This window comes from Dermochelys coriacea, chromosome 1 (assembly GCF_009764565.3).
Source record: "Dermochelys coriacea isolate rDerCor1 chromosome 1, rDerCor1.pri.v4, whole genome shotgun sequence".
NCBI lineage: Eukaryota > Metazoa > Chordata > Testudines > Dermochelyidae > Dermochelys > Dermochelys coriacea.
In genome coordinates this window covers 210,053,206-210,072,429 of record NC_050068.2, presented here as the reverse complement: position 1 = coordinate 210,072,429, position 19,224 = coordinate 210,053,206, and the positions used below count along the sequence as shown (strand labels likewise).

Genomic DNA, 19,224 nt, shown 5'->3' with positions numbered 1-19,224 from the left:
GGGGATCTCCCACAACTTGCTATCCGCCGGCCTTCAGATGAGGCAAGGCAGAGGCCGCAAAGCGGGACATAGCAGCACAAGAGAACACCTGGATGCCAACAACTGCCACCAGCAGCAAGTTGTGTAGGGAGCAGTTCGTAACGTTACGCCGGCAGCCGGGGCGCTGCGGCTACGCTCCACGCAGGCGAAGTCGCGCCCTTGCTCCGGCCGAATCACGCCCCCACTCGCGCCACTCCGCGCGCTCGGCAAAGAGCGGCCTCGAGCGCTGCTAGCCAATCCCGTCGGACGCTCCACGCGTCACCCCCGCTGCCCGCTGATTGGCCGGCGCCGGGGTCCGCGGCCTCTCCAATATGGCGGCGCCCAGCGGAGTCCGGACTTGCGAGGACTTTGCTGAGTTCCAGGTACGAGCAGGGCCTGCTGGGGCCCCTCCGTGGCCGGGCGCTGCGCCTGGTGTCAGCCGGGCCCTGGGGGTGGCCGCAGAGGTTCCTGCCTCCCGCCGCGAGGTGGCGGGAGCGGGTTGGAGCAGCCGGCTCTGCCCCACGCGGAGCCGGGGGGCAAATGGCCTCTTTCCCCGCCCCCCACTAGCCTCCGTCCGCGCGGGGCCGAGGGAGCGGCGGGGTCCTCTCAGGACCTTGATTGACAGTGGGGCACGAGCTCCCGCCGCCCCGCGCAGAGGAGGGGAAACAAGGCAGGCGGGTGCCCCTCTCTTGGAGCGTGGGGGACAAGGTGCCTCTCCCCCGCTGGGAGCAAGGGGTGTTTCCCGAAGTTGGGGTGAGGTGGGGAGATAAGTGTCCAGTGGGGATCGGGGCCTTCTGCTTGTGGGGGAGGACTCGGGGGTGTTGAAAATTGCAGAGACTGGTCGTGGGGGAAGATGCTAAAGGAAGGAGTCTGAGTCACCAGGTGGGTGCTGGGGCCATTGTTTTCACCTATCCCTTCTAGTGTAGCTGCAATGTATACCAGTACAGTGTATACCATTCTCCTGTGCAAAATAAACAATGCTGCCCAAAGCACTTTTTTGCCAGTATAAATGTATCAGTCTTAAGGAACTTCCTAGTCTAGAAATGTTGCAAACCTGCTTCCCCTCCACCTAACCAACTTTAATGTCCCAGCAAAACTCTTTAAGTGTAGACCACTCCTGAGATGGTATCTGAGCTTTGGGCAGCCCCCAGAAGATATGGAACTGTGTACTGTCTGATGTATTCACAGTAGTTGTAGCCTTGTCAGTCCCAGGATATTACAGTGACAAGGTGGGTGAGGTAATATCTTTTATTGGACCAGCTTCTGTTGGTAAGAGAGACAAACTTTTGAGCCAGACAGAGCTCTGAGACCTGAAGATATTAGAAGATATATTACCTCACCCACCTTGTCTCTCTAAGGCCATGTCTTCACTACGGCGATAAGTTGACCTAAGTTATGCAACTCCTGCTACGTGAATAATGTAGCTTACTGTCGTGTCCACACAGTGCTGGGTCGCTGGGAGACACTCTCCTGTTGACTTAACTTCCGCTTCTTGTTCCCACGGAGTACTGGAGTCAATGGGAGAGCGATCTGTGGTTGATTTAGCAGGTCTTTACTAGACCTGCTATATTGACCCCTGATTCTCATCAATCGCAGCAGTGGGGAGTGGGTGGGTAAGGGTAGAGGTGTCCTATCTGCCTGTCAGTTCATTTAACTTCTGTGCAATTGACGCAAAAGGCCAAGACCCGTTCTTCCCTTGTTTGTCTGATGCTTGCTGTCAGTGCACAGATAGTTGTTTAGCTGGCTTTATATTTTTATATCCCCTGTGCTTGCTAGGTAATATGCCCTTAAAGTCTGGTTTGGCATTCATATTCTACATGTCTGGAATTAGATTTTTGTATGCAAACTCTCCATAGTTTTAAGCAAAATATTCATAATTCCCCCTTCCGTGTGTCAATTTCACTTGTTATAAATGGATATTTGAGAAGTTAAATGTGACCCAATTTTTAAATTACAGGGATAGGCAGGTATGATAGAAGTGCACTGATACAATGACAGGTTTCAGAGTAGCAGCCGTGTTAGTCTGTATTTGCAAAAAGAAAAGGAGTACTTGTGGCACCTTAGAGACTAACAAATTTATTAGAGCATAAGCTTTCGTGAGCTACAGCTCACTTCATCGGATGCATTACAATAAAAAAGGAAAGAATTAAGGCAACTGTATCTTTGATATTGCTAAAGCACATAGATATCTGTCTTGAAGAAACAGTAGGCTCGCATGTGATCTCAAAGTATTTCCTAGTGGAAGAACTTCTTGTATAGACTACAACATATTTATCTGTCCTTCAAATTATGCTATTGTGCTGCCTCTATTCTCAAAATGCTCTGTATATTTTCCAGAAAAAAAACAAACAGCAAACATTTCCAGCAAATATATCTAATATGATTGTCCATGGCACTGCTTTCTTCTTTGGTTGTAGTTATGACAGTGTTTTGTTTTATTTAAATAGAGAAAACAAAGGAATAGATTCCTCACTTATCTGGTCTGTTGCATGTATCCTAGGTTAAAAGAATCACTCTTAAAATATTAGCAGCACATCGCAGAACTTCCATGTTAGATTTCATGTGGGTTATTTACATTTAGAATAATTAATATAAAACACACAATGTGACTGACTTATACCAGAAAAAGTCCAGGGGCTAAGTTCTGCATGATTCTGTGGCTATGGAATTAGCAGTTTTTCTAAGATGCTACAGAATTCAGGGGTTTTTTTTGCTGTGGGATTTGCCACTCTGCTGCACTTGGATGCCCCAAATTGTGTTTACTTATTTGCATTACCATAGTGTTTAGGAGCCCCAGTCATGGACCAGGACCCCATTTTGCTAGGTCCAGTGCAAATACAGAACAAGATGGCCCCTGCCCCAAAGAGCTTTCTGTGCCTCTGTTCTGTGACTTTTTTGTAGCTGTCTCTTGCTCTTCAGCTTTTCTCAAAAGGGGGAGTTAGTTGGATTTCAGCATACACTGTTCTATGGAGCTAGGCAGCAGGGCTTTGAAAGCCATAGATGGGTATCCAGCTTGCAGCCAATGAATAGGAAAACCAGAGGTGTTGGCCAGCCACCCTGAGCTGCTTCAGGGACAGCACAATAGCTGATTCTGGAAAGATGAGATGCTGCTGAAACCAGCAACAAGTACTTCTGTAGCACACACACTGAGGGGAATGAGGGTCTTATGCAAGATACCTGCAGAGAAGGGGAGTGGAGCTGGGCAGCCTAGAGTACAAAGTGAAAATTCTCAAAGGCAATCTCCCTGGACACTCAATAACAGACTTAAAAGTGGCAGATGAGGAAAGGCAGAGGCAGCAAATCATGACATAGCAGCAAAGAGAATGCCTAGATGCCAATAACTGCCACCAGCAGCAAATTGTTAGCCTCCACGCAGGCTAACTTGCACCTTTGCTCCGAATCACGTCCCTACTCGCGCCGCACGCTCCACAAAAAAAACCTCAAAAACAAACTTCAATGAGAAACTGCAGAACTGGAATTAATTTGCAAACTTGACTCCATCAAATTAGGCCTGAGTAAAGACTGGGAGTGGCTGTTTCACTACAAAAAATAATTTTCCCTCTGATGTTCACCCCTTCTTGTCTGTTGGAAATGGGCCACATCTACCATGATTGAGTTGGCCTCGTTAGCACTACAAAAAGTAATTTTCCCTCTGTTAATATTCACCCCCTCTTGTCAACTGTTGAAAATGGGCCACATCCATCCTAATTGAATTGTCTTTATTAGCACTGACACCCCACCTCCACCCCCAACTGGCTAAGGCAACTCCCATCTTTTCATTTGCTGTATATTTATACCTGCCTACTGTATTTTCCACTCCATGCATCTGATGAAGTGGGTTATAGCCCACGAAAGTTTATGCCCCAAATAAATTTGTTAGTCTCTAAGGTGCCACAAGCCCCAAAACAATATTCATCCTCAAAAAATTCAGCGAAGACTGTTTCATGGATGGCACTTGTTTTTTTGCTATGCAAATTAAAAATTGCTTAATTGTACAGTTCCTCTCTAAGACGGCTGCTACTCTGAAACCTCTAATTTCCCTGTCATTCAAGTAAAAGCAAGGATTTTTATTTTTACATGCAGGATTTGCTCAGGGTGATGCGGACAATTGATGACAGAATAGTCCATGAATTAAACACTTCACTTCCAACAGCTTCCTTTGCAGGGAAAGTCGATGCTAACCAAACCTGTAAAGAGCTCTACCAGTCTGTAAGTGTACCTATTCCATTATAGCTTTTTTTTTTTAACCAATTACTGATGCTTTATTAAATGTAGTGTCCAGAAACACAAAATCACCAATTCCCCGGCTTGTTACAAATTGCTAGCACAGCAGACACTCCAATATTCATCCACGACTGGCCTACTTGACTTTTTATATAGCCAGTCTCTACACATGTAATGGCTGCTTTACGTCAGGTACCCATATGCAGAGTTTGTTGTTTTTTTTGCTCCACTCTAGCATTCTTGCAAGATATACTGCTGATCTTAGTATGTTTTAGACAGCTCATCCATTACTCCATCTAAATAGCAGGGTTAACATATTTCTGCAGTACTTTCAAAGCAGACTACTTCTATAAAGTTAAGGTCTTCACCTTTTCCTCTGTCTGATACTATTTGTTAAATTCAGTTACTTGGCATTCTGAACAACATTGCTTGGCAGGATATAGATTTAAAGAGTCAAAACTGATTCTTATGGGATCACAGACAACAGATTCTAAAGATTATAACAGCAGCCACCAGATTTGAAACCTTTATATCATAGAAACTCCTCCCTGGAGCACTTGAGCATATACGGTGGTAGGATGTGGGTGGGAATCAGGCTTAGCACAAAATAAAGGCTTGTGTACATGTACAAGTAGCACCACTATAGTACTTTAGTGAAGACTCTACTATGCCAGTGGGAGAGCTTCTGCTGTCAGCGTAGTTAATCCACCTCCATGACAGGAGAAGTTCTACCTGTCGACATAGAGCTGTCTACACTGGGGGTTAGGTCAGTATAACTACATCACTCGGGTGTGGATGTATACCAATGTAAATTTGTAGCATAGACTGGACCTAAGGAAACAACAAAGCAACAGGATGTGTCAATGAGAAGCAGCCCCTATGAAAGATTTGACCTGTCGGCTCTGTGTAATGGTGTAGCCCACTTGTCTCTTGTCCCACCCTCAATCTACTTTGTTTCAGTCACTTCCTGTAAGCACTGAGCAATTTCAGTTGTTGATACTGAGTGGGAATATTATATCCATGGGATGTGGTCTTTTTTTTTTTTTTTTTTTTTTTAAGAAAAGGGCAGTTGGACTTACTTTAGTATCTTTATTGTGTCTTTCTCTGCTAGTGTTGTGCTCTTCTAGCACCTGCTCCATAGGTTGTTGTGTACCCTGCAATGTGAGCCCCTGATAGCATGGCGCCAGCATAGAAAGACCATATAGTTGTACTATTGCAATTCGATTTCCCCACCTACCTTAGAATTGGAAATAAGATCTTGTATCCAGCTGTCAGTTTGTGGGAAGTGGGATCCACTTCTGAGAGAAGGAAGGGGTATTCTCTCCTTGTGATATACGGAAATGGGGACCTGTCCCATAAGCAGAAGTATAGGAGAGTAGTTGTGACAAGACTGCTCTACCAACTAGGAGAGCTATTATTGTAGCTGTACTGTGAGACTCAGCACAGCATGTTTTGTTTTGTTTTTAAGCTTGTTTTTGTAATTTAGCGGCTTTTTCTTCCCCCAGGCCATTGAGCTAGTTAATCTGATTATTTTTTTCTTCTCCAATTAGCTGATGGAGGCTCATGCCAGCAGAGAGAAAATAATCAAAAGCTGTATTGCTCAGACTTCCAATGTAGTAAAAACTCTTCGAGAAAAGAGGGAGAAGGCCCAGGATGACATAGCATTATTAAAGCAGCTCAGGCAAGAGCAGACAAAGGTGAGTGGTGGTACTTCCTGGAATTCATTCAGGGAGAAAGGGAAGTTTGGTGTTTCAGCTAACTGATTATTTCCGTTGTGAAGATCTGTCGTCCTGTATTGAATTTTAGCTCGGACAACTCAAATTTGGCTACTTGTTGGCTTGGTTGGTGAGAGGACTCCCTTCAGTCCACAAGACAGAACTGTACACACTTTTAATCTATAATCTGTTATGACAACACGTAAAATAAACAATTTCATTCACCAAATCATAGACTACGGTCTTAACTAAATAACAGTCATTAACAGGTAGTGAATGTCCCTCTCTTAAAAAAGGAAAGAGATGCAAACCTTTGTTAAAGATGTCCTGACAGGGCCTCATAACTAGGACCCTACCAAATTCATGGTCCGTTTTGGTCAATTTTACAGTCACAGGATTTTAAAAATCCATAAATTTCATCATTTCAGCTATTTAAATCTGACATTTCATGGTGTTGTAATTGTAGGGATCCTGATCCAAAAAGGAGTTGGCGGCGGGGGGTGTCACAAGGTTGTTGTAGTGAGGGTTGCGGTACTGCTACCCTTACTTCTGCACTGCTGCTGGTGATAGTACTGCCTTCAGAGCTGGACAGCTGGAGAGGGATGGCTGCTGGCTGGGAGTTCGGCTCTGAAGGCAGAGCCGCTGCCAGCAGTAGCAGTGCAGAAATAAGGATGGCATGGTATGGTATTGTCACCCTTACTTCTGTGCTGCGCTGAGAGCTGGGCCCTCAGTCATCAGCCACCACTCTCCAGTGACCCAGCTCTGAAGGTAGCCGTGCAGAAGTAAGAGTGGTATGGTATGGTATTGCCTCCCTTATTCTGAGCCTTCAGAGCTGGGCGCCTGGCCAACAGCTGCCACTCTCCAACTGCCCAGCTTTGACGTCAGCGTAGAAGTAAGGGTAGAAATACTGTGACACCCCCCCACCCCAAAAAAAACCAACAACAACAAGAAACAAACAAAAAAACCAAAACCTTGCGACTCTCCTGCAACTCCCTTTTGGGTCCAGACCCCCAGTTTGAGAAATGAAGTCTTCCCCGCCTTGAAATCTGTCTAGTATAGGGTATAAGCACACAAAAGACTAGATTTCACATGGGGAGACCAGATTTCAGGGTCTGTGATGCATTTTTCATGGCTGTGAATTTGGTAGGGTCCTACTCATAACCTTTCAAAACTTGTGCCTGCTGAAAATGAAGATCTTAGAGAATCAGGGAAATAAAAAAATGCAAACAGTAGCAAATATGGCAATACACAATTTAGTTAACATTCCAGAACCTCAACTCTGCCCCCTTGATCTCTGCCACAAGGGGTGCTTCAGAGAGGTAGCCCTACCCAACCCCTCACTCAGTTTGTTAACAACAGCTCGAATTATTGTTCCTAGTGAGGTCTGCCAACCTATGCCTAGGTCCCTGAGTCAATGGTGCTGCAAAAATACAGTGAGGATGGAGGTGTATAAACAGGAGTGCTGATATTGGGGTATGTGTGAGGTGTGAGAAATTGGCAGTTTTCATTAGACTGGGTAAAGTAATGTTATATTCCTATTGCTATCACCCAAGGGGTAGAGTTAAGGTGGTGTGTGGTATGGAAAGCATTATTATAACTGTACAATTCCTTCTTTTCTAATGTACTCCAAACAAAATAACACTTCCTGAATTTTGGAGGTGTCAGTTTGAAGGGTCTGGGGCACTGCCAGACAATTGTAACTCCCCTTTAACCAAGTTTTTATTAATGTTCCTTGTTTTGTGAGGAGGTAAGGTAGTGGTGATGAGAAGGCTTTGGGGCCACACGCCACCACCTCTCAGGTACCAGCTGTGCCTTCCTTCAGGCACCTTATATAACCAATAGTACTGTAGGGGCCACAGTGAGAGAAGGTTTTGGCTGATCAACTGTGAGAAACACATACACCAACTTGGAGGTAGCATAGGGAAGGGAAGGGGACCCCCAGAGTCCCTACTCCATTTCAGAGACTAGCATGGGGGGAACAGGTTTTGAATATGTCTCTACAGCATATGAGGCTTGCAGAGGAGTGAAGTGCCCTGTTGATCTCAATGGGTGTTCTCTTCCCCACTTGGCCCATCTCATGCTATGTGCCTGTGCCCTGCATGAGAGCATACCTTTCTCACTTCCCTACTCCATTTTCAGCACAGTGTGCGTGTGGCATGCATTGACTGTACCTATTAGTTCCTGATGCAGGCTGGATCTATTGTTCGTAGTGGTGCCTGGCAGGAGTTCACTGAGCCTTGTTTGTCCCATAACTGATTTGTCTTAGCCAGGACTCTTACATTGACCTCACTCATGTCCTTGTCAACGTGACAGCAAGTTCCTCCTATATCAGTCATACTGGGTTTCATATCTCAGCACAGTACTGCCACAACCTGCCAAACTATTCTAGGGCAGGACTTGGGCTGATGTGTAGATAGTGCTGGAGATACGCTTCTGTGGTGTTGCACGTCCTCAAAATTCATACACCACTCATACTTCCAAAAGAAGTTCTATTGTGGCCCCAGACAGCAAGAAAGGAAGTGCTAATTGTAACACTCACAAATCTTCTGAGGAGAGGATTTGAATTCATGATCCTTGGGTTAAAGGGCCAGCATCTGTTTCCCAAGCAACCAAATGTTACTCAATGTGTCATTGAAAAAGGTGTTCCCTAGTAAACAATAGCTTGAAGAGGGGTGAATTGTCTGTAAACCTTTGTCTCTGTAAGGCAGATTCTCTGTTACCAAAAGATGCTTGCCAGAACCTGGTGTACCCATCTGGAAAACCAGAATGCGAATATGATAACTTCCTTGAAATACTGGTTTTCAAAACTGGTTATCCTTGAATTGTTGATCTGAGGGACTGTCCAGATACGATCCTCATTAAAACACAGCCATAACGTTTTCCCTGGCTGTGGGGGGGAAACAAAGTTATAGGAATTGATAAATGTTAAAAGCAGCTTTTAGGGGTATACATATGTCAGAAATGCTTTGACCAAATTTGCACCACAAAAGTCTAGTCTAGGCCCCAGTGGGGCCAGTTTTGAACCAAGCTGAATTTTGAAATACTGCTTGTACATAAAATTTTGATGTAGGCTTTCTTCCTCCCTTTTAGGAAGCTCCCACATGAATGCTGTTTTGTTGGTTGGACCTGTCATGCACTGTACTCTTTTTAGAAAAGAATGAAAGTCGAATAAGTTCTGAATTATTAGGTTTTGAAGTTGGCTCTTGGCACAGCACACTAAGGGTACATCAACACAGCAAAAAAAAAAACAAAAACAACCCCTCACCCCTGTGTTATCCAGTATTAGAACCTGGGTCAACTGACATGGGTTCACGCTGCAGGGCTAAAAATAGAATCATAGATGTTCGGGCTCAGGCTGGAGCCTGGTTTCCGAGACCCTCCCCAATCGATGGGATTCAGAGCCTGTGTTCCAGCTTGAGCCCAAATGTATACACTGCTATTTTTAGCCCTGCAATGCAAGCCCTGCGTGCTTGAGTTAATTGATCCAGTCTCCAAGACTTGCTGCTGTGGGTTTGGTTTTTTCCACGCTGTGTAGGCGTACCATAAATGACCTTGGGGCAGTCCACTTATATAAGCTTTTTTTTTTTTTTTTTTAAGACCGGGGGGACCCTTGTCGTCACATAGTCTGACCTCCTGCATAACACAGGGCATAGAACTTCCTTGAACTAAGTCCTGCTTCGAGTCTAATAGCTGTGGTTGAACTAGATCATGTCTCTTAGAATCCAGTCTTGATTTAAAACACTTCCAGTAATGGGGAATCCACCACAGCCCTTGTTAAGTTGTTCAAGTGCTTAGTTGTCCTAAAAATGTGTGCCTTATTCCAAATCTGAATTTATCTAGCTTCAATTTCTAACCACTGGATCTTGTTTTATCTTGGTCTGCTAGATTGAAGAGCCCTCTTATCAAATTTATGTTCACCATGTAGCTACTTGTAGATTGATCAAGTTACTCCTTAACTTTCTCTTCGATAAGCTAAATAGAGTGAACTCCCTGAGACACGTTTTTCAATCCTTAGATTGTTCTCATGGTTCTTTTCTCAATAGTCTCCAAGTTTTCAAAATTCTTCTTGAAGTGTGGACACACTATTCCATTAGCAGTTGCATCAATGCAAAATAACAGAGATAATGTAATCTCTCTACTTCTTCTCAAGATTCCTCTGTTTTATACATCCAAGGATTACATTAGCCCTCTTAGTCATAGTGGCAAACTGCAGCTTATGTTCTTCTGGTTATCCACCATGACCTCCAAATCCTTCTTAGAGTCATTGTTTCCCATGATAAGAGTTCTCCATGCTGTAAATATTGCCAGCATTCTTTGTTCCTAGATATATAACTTCACATTTGGACCTATTGAAACACATTTTGTTTGATTGTGCCCAGATTACTAAGTGGTGCTGATTGCTCTGTGTCTATGACCTGTGGTCCTATTTACCATTGCCCCAGTTTTTATGTTCTCTGCACACCGTCATATAGATCTTGTTTTCTTCCTGGTCATTTGCTAAAAATGTTAAAAGTTTAGGACCAAGAACCAGCCCCTGCAGGACCCCACTCAAAATGTATGTGCATGAATCTGTTTATAATTATGTTTTGAGGCCTATCCATTATTCAGGTTTTAATCCATTTAATGTATATTATATTGATTTTGTAGCTTTCTAATTTCTTAATCCAACTGTCTTGTTGCACCAAGTCAAATGCCTTACAGAAGTCTGTTACATCAACACCATTATCATCCATACTTGTAATCTTGTAATAAAGAGATATCAGTTAGGATTAATAGTCTCTTTTCCATAAACCCATGTTGATTGGCATTAATTATAAACTGAGTCCCATGTCAGACATTCCATTATTTTGCCTGGGGTCGATGTCAAGCTGTCAGGATTAAAATTACCCAGGTCATCCCAAGTACTCTTTTTTAAAATATTACACATTAGCTTTCTTCCAGTTTTATGGAACTTCCCCAGTGTTTCAAAACGTTGATTTTCAATAATTAGTAGTCCAAAGAACTCATTGGACTTTTCTAAGACACTTGGATGCACTTCCTCCAAACTTGTTGACTTTAAACAAGTCTAGCTTTAGTAGTTGCTATTTAACATTCTTTAGTTAGTTTTTGATATCTCATGGCAATGAGGTCCACAGTTAATAATACATTATTTAAAGATTTTTTCTTCTATAGTGGTTGTCATTGTTTCACCGAATGTCTGGTTATTATTATGGTGGAGTTGTAGTGAAGCCATATTAAGGTTATGTGAGAGAATTGTTTTTAACAAGAAAAAAGAATGGTAAATGATTTACTCGAGGGGCAGGGAGGGAGAATGTAGGAGAGTCTCTTCCTTTTTCTTTGCAGTTAGAATTTGTAGGGAAATAAGCATCTTAAAATATTTTGGGAATAAAACAGATGGGTTTGAAGTTGGGTCCCTGATTTTTCACTATTAAACACCTTTTGCAAAGAGTACATATGGAGACTGTACACTGTACTTCCAGTGTTGATTATTGTGTATCTGTGGGGTACACAAATATCACTTTCCTATATTTCATTTTGGAATTTCTATGAAAAGATTTAATCAATAGCTGATTTGAGTGTCATCAATTTTGAAACACCGTATTAACTATAATGACTTTCATTGCTAGGTAGCACTTTGTTCAAAAGAGCAATCTGCCAGATTACAATGGCTGTATTTAATGTTGATGCTTTTCCATTGTCAAATGCTCAGTATAGCAGCTATGTTCACTATTGCAAAAAATGTAAGGCACTGTTTGCTTTTTATTTATCTCCAGTTTACATAGTTTTTGAGTAACATAAGGGAATTCATGTAGGAAAAATTTCATTTAAAGTTCTGTTTTACTTGAGTAGCATTTCCTCAAATTCTGAAAAGCTAGCATACACAGTCAGGGTCTACAATCATGCTGTTGCTATCTACAACGATCTTTTACTTACTACTATCCTCCTTCCACATTAACATGCAAGTCTTGATAAACTGCTATGCAGCCTTAACTCCAGCATACCGTCAGAGTTTAAGGCCAGAAGGAACCACCAGATCATCTAGTCTGATTGCCTGTATATCACAGTCCACTAAACATCATCCAGCAACCTCCATATTAAGCCCAACAACCAGAATAAATCAGAGTATTACAAGCCTCAGAAGACTAACTATTTTGTGCCACAGGCAGAGAACATGAAGGACCAAGGTGCACCAATGCCCAAGGCTTCTGCAGTGCAAAGTATAAGTGAGAAATACCAGATGATCCTAGCACATGATCCATGTCCCATGCTGCAGAGGAAGGTGGGGGGGGAACAAGCTCACTCGTCCTGGCCCTGAATATGGTAATCAATTAGAACCCTGAGCATGTGAGCAAGACCCACTGGCCAAGTACCTGAGAGAGAGGATTCCCTGGCTTACCCCTTCCAGTATTGTCAGACATGGACATCTCTGATGCTTTATAGCAAGAACACCCAAATCTCTCAGAATACATTGGGGAGAAAAAATTCCCTTCCAGATCCCTTCAGTGGACTGGATGAAGCTCTGAAGCATGAGATGTTAGTAACATAAGACATGAACCTGAAGAGACACCCAGGGCTGCTGAGCCCAGCTCCATACCACCACAATCAAATCTATGATCTAATCCCACTCAAATTTATCAAGCTCTATCTTAAAATTAAGTGTTTTCCCCCACAACATCCATTGGGAGGCTGTTCCAGAACCTCACTCCTCTGATGGTTAGAAACTATCTAATTTCCAGCCTAAATTTTTGCATGACCAATTTATACCCATTTGTTCTTGTGCCAACTTTGTCCTCTAGCTTAAATAGCTCTTCATCCTCCTTGGTATATTTATATAGAGCAATCATAGCCCCTCTCAGCCTTTGTTTGACTAGGTTGAGCAAGCCAAGCTCTTCCAGTCTCCTCTTATAAAATAGGCCCTTCATTCCCCCCGCCCCCTCAATCATCTAAGTCAATCTGCCTGCTGACCACAGTGGAATGCTGCTTTTGGGCTTGGGAACAAGCACTGAGTGGTGGGATCGAATCGTGATGCATGTCTGGGATGACGAGCAGTGGCTGCAGAATTTTTGCATGAAGAAAGCCGCATTCATGGGACTGTGTGATGAGCTCACCCCAGCCCTGCAGCGCAAGGACACGAGAAGGAGAGCGGTCCTGTCACTGGAGAAGGACATGGCTATAGCAGTCTAGAGTTGCCAGCTTCCACAGTGCAACCATTGGTTGCTAACCAGTTTGGAGTGGGGAAAGTCGACTGTTGGAGTCGTGTGATGGAAGTGTGCAGGGCCATTAATCGCATCCTGTTTCCGAAGACTGTGACTCTGGGCAACGTGCATGAGATTGTAGATGGCTTTGCACAATGGGCTTCCCTAACTGCGGAGGGGTGAAAGATGGCATGCACATTCCAATTTTGCCACCAGACCACCTAGCCACCAAGTACATTAATCGCAAGGGGTATTTCTCATGTTTCTCCAGGCGCTTGTGGATCACTGTTGGCATTTCATGGACATTAACACAGGCTGGTCCGAAAGGTGCATGACGCGTGCATCTTTCAGAACACTGACCTGTTCAAGAAGCTGCAAGCAGGGACTTTCTTCCCGACCAGAAGATCACCGTAGGTGAAGTCGAAATGCCCATTGTGATCCTGGGAGACCCTGCCTACTACTTATGCCATGGCTCATGAAGCCATACATGGGGCAACTTGACAGCAACAAGGAGTGGTTCAATAACGGGCTGAGCAAGTGCAAAATGACTGTGGAGTGTGCATTTGGCCGTTTAAATGCTCACTGGCGCTGCCTCTATGGGAAGCTGGACATGGTTGATGACAATATTTCTATGCTTATAGCCACGTGCTGTACGCTCCACAATATTTGTGAAGGGAAGGGTGAAAGCTTCACTCAGGGCTGGACCGCAGAAGCTCAGTGCCTAGAGGCTCAGTGTGAACAGCCAGAGATCAGGGCTATTAGAGGGGCACAGTGCTGGCCCATAAGGATCAGGAACGCCTTGAGACAGCAATTGGAAGCTGAATGTCATTATATTTGTTGCTATGCTCGGGATTGCAGTGCTTGTAATACTAGGACGTGCTTGTGCATGTGATGCAAGAAGGGCCTTAACTTTATTGTATGTTGCTTTGCAGTGCTATTTTTGCTTTCACTTAATAGAATAAAGATTGCTTTCAAACAAACACAATTCTTTTATTAAAAGACAACAACTGGAGGAGGAGTCAAACAAAAAAAAATCAGCAGGGAGGGGAAGGAGGTATGGGGGAAGGGACGCTCAAGAGGAGGAGGGGTCCCAGGATAGCTACAGATTTGTGTATGTCCAGGGATCATATCCATCTTCTCCTTTAGAGTACAATACACCCAATGCTGTACTTCAGCAGGGCCAAACTGCAGATGGATGGGTGTTGAGTGCAGTGGGTAGTAGGAGCCCACACTGCTGGACTGTGAGGAGGGAGGAATGGAATGCTGTGGGTAAAGTGGAGCCAGGAGTGATAACAGAGTGTGTGTGTGTGTGTGTGTGTGTGTGTGTGTGTGTGTGGGGCGGGGGATGCATGGGAAAGAGTTTTGGGACAGTGGCTGCAGGGGAGGGCGGATGCGGAGCTGCTCAGTTTGAAAGAGCTAGTATCGCCTGAAGTGTGTCCACTTGGCGCTCCATAACTGTTAGGAGCCGCTCTGTGGCTTCTTTCGTGTTTGCTGCATTCTCCTTTCAGTCCTTTTCCTCGCTGTCCTGCCACTCCTTCAATTCCTGTTTCTCGGCGGCAGAGTACATTATAACCTCACGCAGAAAGTCCTCCTTAGTTCTTCATAATTTCAGTCCCCATACTTTCCCACAGGAGGTGATCATTATGGAAGATATCTCACAGCTGAGGGTGAGCAGGAAATCAAGGGAGGGTCTTCTCCAAGCCTGTGGCTTCTGCCCTGGTGCCTATGCGGCTGCCCATGTGCAGCAATGGTGTCCCCGGTCATGGCCCCTTTCTATCATGCATCATCTAATCTGTCCATAGGTATCATAATTCCTATGGCTGGAGCGCAGCTGGACTGCACAGCTTCCTCTCCTCAAATGCCGATTAAGTCCAGCAGCTTGGCATTCCTCCAAGCGGGGGATCGCGTGGTGCGTAGAGCAGGCATGTCCACCTGGAAAGATGCACTGAGACCACTGCACACGTCACTGAGCAAACAAGAAGGGCACCTTCAAATTTGCAGAGGAATGTATGGGGTGGGGCTGATGGTTGGTCACCCAAGGGCAGGACAGTAGAGTTCAAACTGATGGCCAGAGAGCTCTGTAATTGCCATGGTGTGTACATTGGCACCGCAGCTCTGTAGCCCCAGCACAGAAAGCTCTACACCTTTCGTCGAGGTGTGTTTTTTTTTTTTAATAGCGCTGCAAGTGCGCTGAAACTGCTCACTAAGTGGCTTGGCAGTGTGTACACCTCAGGAGTTACAGCACTCAAAGCTTCTTTAGTGCACAGAAACTTGCCAGTGTAGATAGGGCCTAAGAGTCTGCTCTGTGCATTCCTACAAAACTGTTTCAATGTTTGAAATAAAACACTGTGCTTGATGTGAAAAAAAACAAACCCAAACACCATTGTTAATGTTGCTATTGATAGTTAATCTCATTCTCTGAGGCAGAAATGTAGCAGCCTGCCTGCTAGTAACATTGTTAATGTTCCTATTGTTAGTTAACTGTCTCCATTCTCACTCAGTCCCGAGGAGTGTGAAACCTGTAAATGTTTTAAGGCTCCTTTACGTTGCCAGAATGTAAAGGAGCCTTATTATAAATGATAGGGAATCCTCAGCTAGGAAGATCTATGTGCTTTCTCACTTTTTTTTTTCCTGTGCCAAAGTGGCACAATGTGATTAGATTACGGCTCAGGATTTATTTTACTTACACATTTAAAAAAAAAGACTTTGAGGGCAAATAAAACATTTATTAAGCAGTCAATAAAATGTCAGGACAATCAGAACCAAGCATTTCCCAAAGTACCCAGCCAGGTCCAATGAAGTTACCAAAGGGCAAAGGGATGTGAACGGCCTTCACATCATGCATCAAAAAATGGTTACACCAGTTTCTCATGTTTGAGAATCCCTACAAAAAAACTGCATGCGGATGGGCACAAATTATTTTGCACATCCTGCAATGTTGTTCTCAGTTATGACCAATGGTCTGTAACTGTGGATCATTTTGTATTTTTTTTAAAACCCACATTTTTGACACAATATGCAGAATTAAAAATCTTGTGTGCAGAATTTTAATTATTTGGTGCAGATTCCCCCAGGGGTAAACTCTGCACCGGAGCTGTGCCAGTTTGAATTCCCCCTCCTTGAAAGTGGATGAGCAGAATTGTACACAGTATTCCAAATGCAGTCTTAACAGTGCCTTGTACAGTGGGACCAATTTTATTAAAAATCCTTGGTATTGGACGAGCGGTCTCATCTGCCAGTTCTTTCAGCATTCAGGGGTGGAAATTATTCACCTTCCCAATTTGAGCAAATTAAGATCCAAGTCTTTCACTTGCCATGTGGTAATCTTTGCTTCTCTACACATTTCCATCAGCCATCCTGCCTTCATGTCTGTTTTCTGTACTTTCACCTTTATTGAAAATTGAGGCAAAGTATTCATTTAGTTTTAGGGCAATACTTAGATTATCTTTTATCTCTACCCAGCCATGCTGCATAGTGGCCGTTTCTCATCCTTAATTTTTTCTTTTTATTATATACTACAACTAGAGATATAAATGTTTAACCGGTTAACCAATAAGCATCAGTCTTACTAGTTTCAGTTAACGATTAAAACTCCACTGCCGCATGGGGCAGTGGAACCCCACGTAAAATGTGCAGCACCCCCTGCACCCGTAGTTCCCGCTTATGTGAACTCAAGGCATATTGTTGTCTTTGATCGCTCCCTTTTTTCTTTCCCTGTATGTTCTGTGTTTATTCCTAATATTCTTTTGCGGTGGTAATTCAAGTTAGGTGTGGAGCTCTTTCCTACAAGTGTATTCCCTTACATGGGTTTGTAAATTCCCAGATAGATTTTGTACCTTTAACTTTAAAGAAATTCCAAGTGTTCTGAGTGCTAGTCCTTGAGCACTTCGGTCCCATTGACTTCTTGAATTAATTCCCTTAATTACGCTTTTGAAACCAAAAATCCTAGTAGCCAACCTTGTTAGATTATCATTCCACTTATTTAAAACTGAAACCAGTTTGTGATCACTCAATCCAAGGTTATTTCCTATGACCAGCTCCTATATAATATCCTCACTACTTAACAAAAACCAAGTCTAAAATTGAATGACTTTTTGTTGGTTCGGTGACCATTTAGTGAAGAAAATCGGTTATCTAGGACGTCCAGATATACAGGTATAACTGGGCTGTATCATTATGAGTAGCATTTATTCTCCATATAAAGACACATGTCTTTTTGAGGTGCGTCCCTTGGAATTTTCTTTCAACTGAATGTGTCCTCTGGTCTATATGGTTGGTGATTTAGTGCACGGCAGGCTAGTGCAGTGTAGATTTACAGCCTGGCTTGCTGTAAACTAAACCACATAGACAAGTCCCTGTTTCACAGATAAGGCTACTCAGTAGTTTATCAAGCTTTGCATGTGTACAGTATGGTGTAGATGGAGGATATAATAGATGTTATAGGTACTCAAACTGTAAGCGAAACCGGGAACTCTTTATCAATAAAGACTACAGGTGTGTACCTCATATTGATAAAATGTTAACTGTCTTAAATCTCTTAACTGTAGTTCCTTGAGATGATTGCCTGTATGAATTCATACTTAGAAAAATTCCCTCAATTTTCTAGCTAGCATTGTCATTTGTACTCACAGCCTTATGTTTGAGCCCAATGGTATCAAAGGGAATGAAAGTGCAAATTTGTCACTCATTTCCTTCTGAAAAATACAATGCACAGCCTGAGTAGTCCCTCAAAAACTGTGGCCTTGCCTAGTTTAGTATTTAAAATAGGACTGTCAAGAGATTAAAAAAAATTAATTGCGTGATTAATCTCAGTTAAACAATAGAATACCAATTGAAATTTATTAAATATTTTTGGATGTTTTTCTACATTTTCAAAAATATTGGTTTCAATTACAAACAGAATACAAAGTGTACAGTGCTCACTTTATTTTTATTTATTACAAATATTTGCACTTTAAAAAACAAGAGAATTCTACAGAAAAATACTATGTACAAAACCCCTCTGCATGCAAAAACAAAACAATGTAAAACTTTAGAGCCTACGAGTCCACTCAGCCCTAAGACAAACAAGTTTGTTTACATTTACGGGAGATCATGCTGCCTGCTTCTTGTTTACAATGTCACCTGAAAGTAAGAACAGGCATTCGCATGGCAGAGTTGTGGCTGGTGTCGCAAGATATTTATGTGCCAGATGCGCTAAAGGTTCATATGCCCCTTCATGCTTCGCCAACCATTCCAGAGGATATGCACCCATGCTGATGAAGGGTTCTGCTCGATAACAATCCAGAGCAATCCCGACTGACACATGTTCATTTTCATCATCTGAGTCATATGCCACCAGCAGAAGGTTGTTTTTTGTTGTTTTGGTGGTTTGGATTCTGTAGTTTCTGCATCGGAGTGTTGACTTTTTAAGACTTCTGAAAGCATTCTTCCACGCCCCATCCTGATCACATTTTGGAAGGCACTTCAGATTCTTAAAACTTGGGTTGAGTGCTGTATCTATCTTGAGAAATCTCACATTGGTACCTTCTTTGCATTTTGTCAAATCTGCAGCGAAAGTGTTCTTAAAACAAACCACATGGGTGGGTCATCATCCAAGACTACTATAACATGAAATATGTGGCAGAGTGCAGGTAAAACAGAGCAGAAGACTACAATTCTCCCCCAAGGAGTCCAGTCATAAATTTAATTTTTAATGAGCATCATCAGCATGGAAGCATGCCCTCTGGAATCGTGGTCAAAGCATGAAGGGGCATATGAATGTTTAGCATGAATGGCACGTAAATATTTTGCACTGCCAGCTACAAAGGTGCCATGTGATTCCTGTTTTCACTTTCAGGTGACATTGTAAACAAGAAGCAGGCAGCATGATCTCCTGTAAATGTAAACAAACTGGTTTGTCTTAGGTCTGAGTGGAATTGTAGGCTCCAAAGTTTTACATAGTTTTGTTTTGCAGTGCAGTTATTTTACAAAAAAAAAATCTACATTTGTAAATTGCTCTTTCATGATAGAGATATTGCACTACAGTACTTGCATAAGGTGAATTGAAAAATACTATTTCTTGTCATTTT

The 19,224-nt window shown here is 43.2% G+C and overlaps 1 protein-coding gene across 2 annotated transcripts in view; it reads left to right on the top strand.

Annotated features, from left to right (window-relative positions):
• The first annotated feature begins 247 nt into the window (after positions 1 to 247).
• MIX23 (mitochondrial matrix import factor 23) overlaps positions 248 to 19,224 on the top strand; it is a 31,330-nt gene continuing 12,353 nt past the window's right edge. Inside the window, exons 1-3 of one of the 2 annotated variants that reach the window (XM_038388070.2) lie at positions 248 to 401; positions 4,102 to 4,227; positions 5,793 to 5,939. In XM_038388070.2, the coding sequence (XP_038243998.1) occupies positions 351 to 401; positions 4,102 to 4,227; positions 5,793 to 5,939 (324 nt within the window). In that variant the 5' untranslated portion in view covers positions 248 to 350. Of the gene's footprint in view, positions 402 to 4,101; positions 4,228 to 5,792; positions 5,944 to 19,224 lie in introns of both variants that reach the window. The other variant, XM_038388071.2, reaches the window with a different exon arrangement.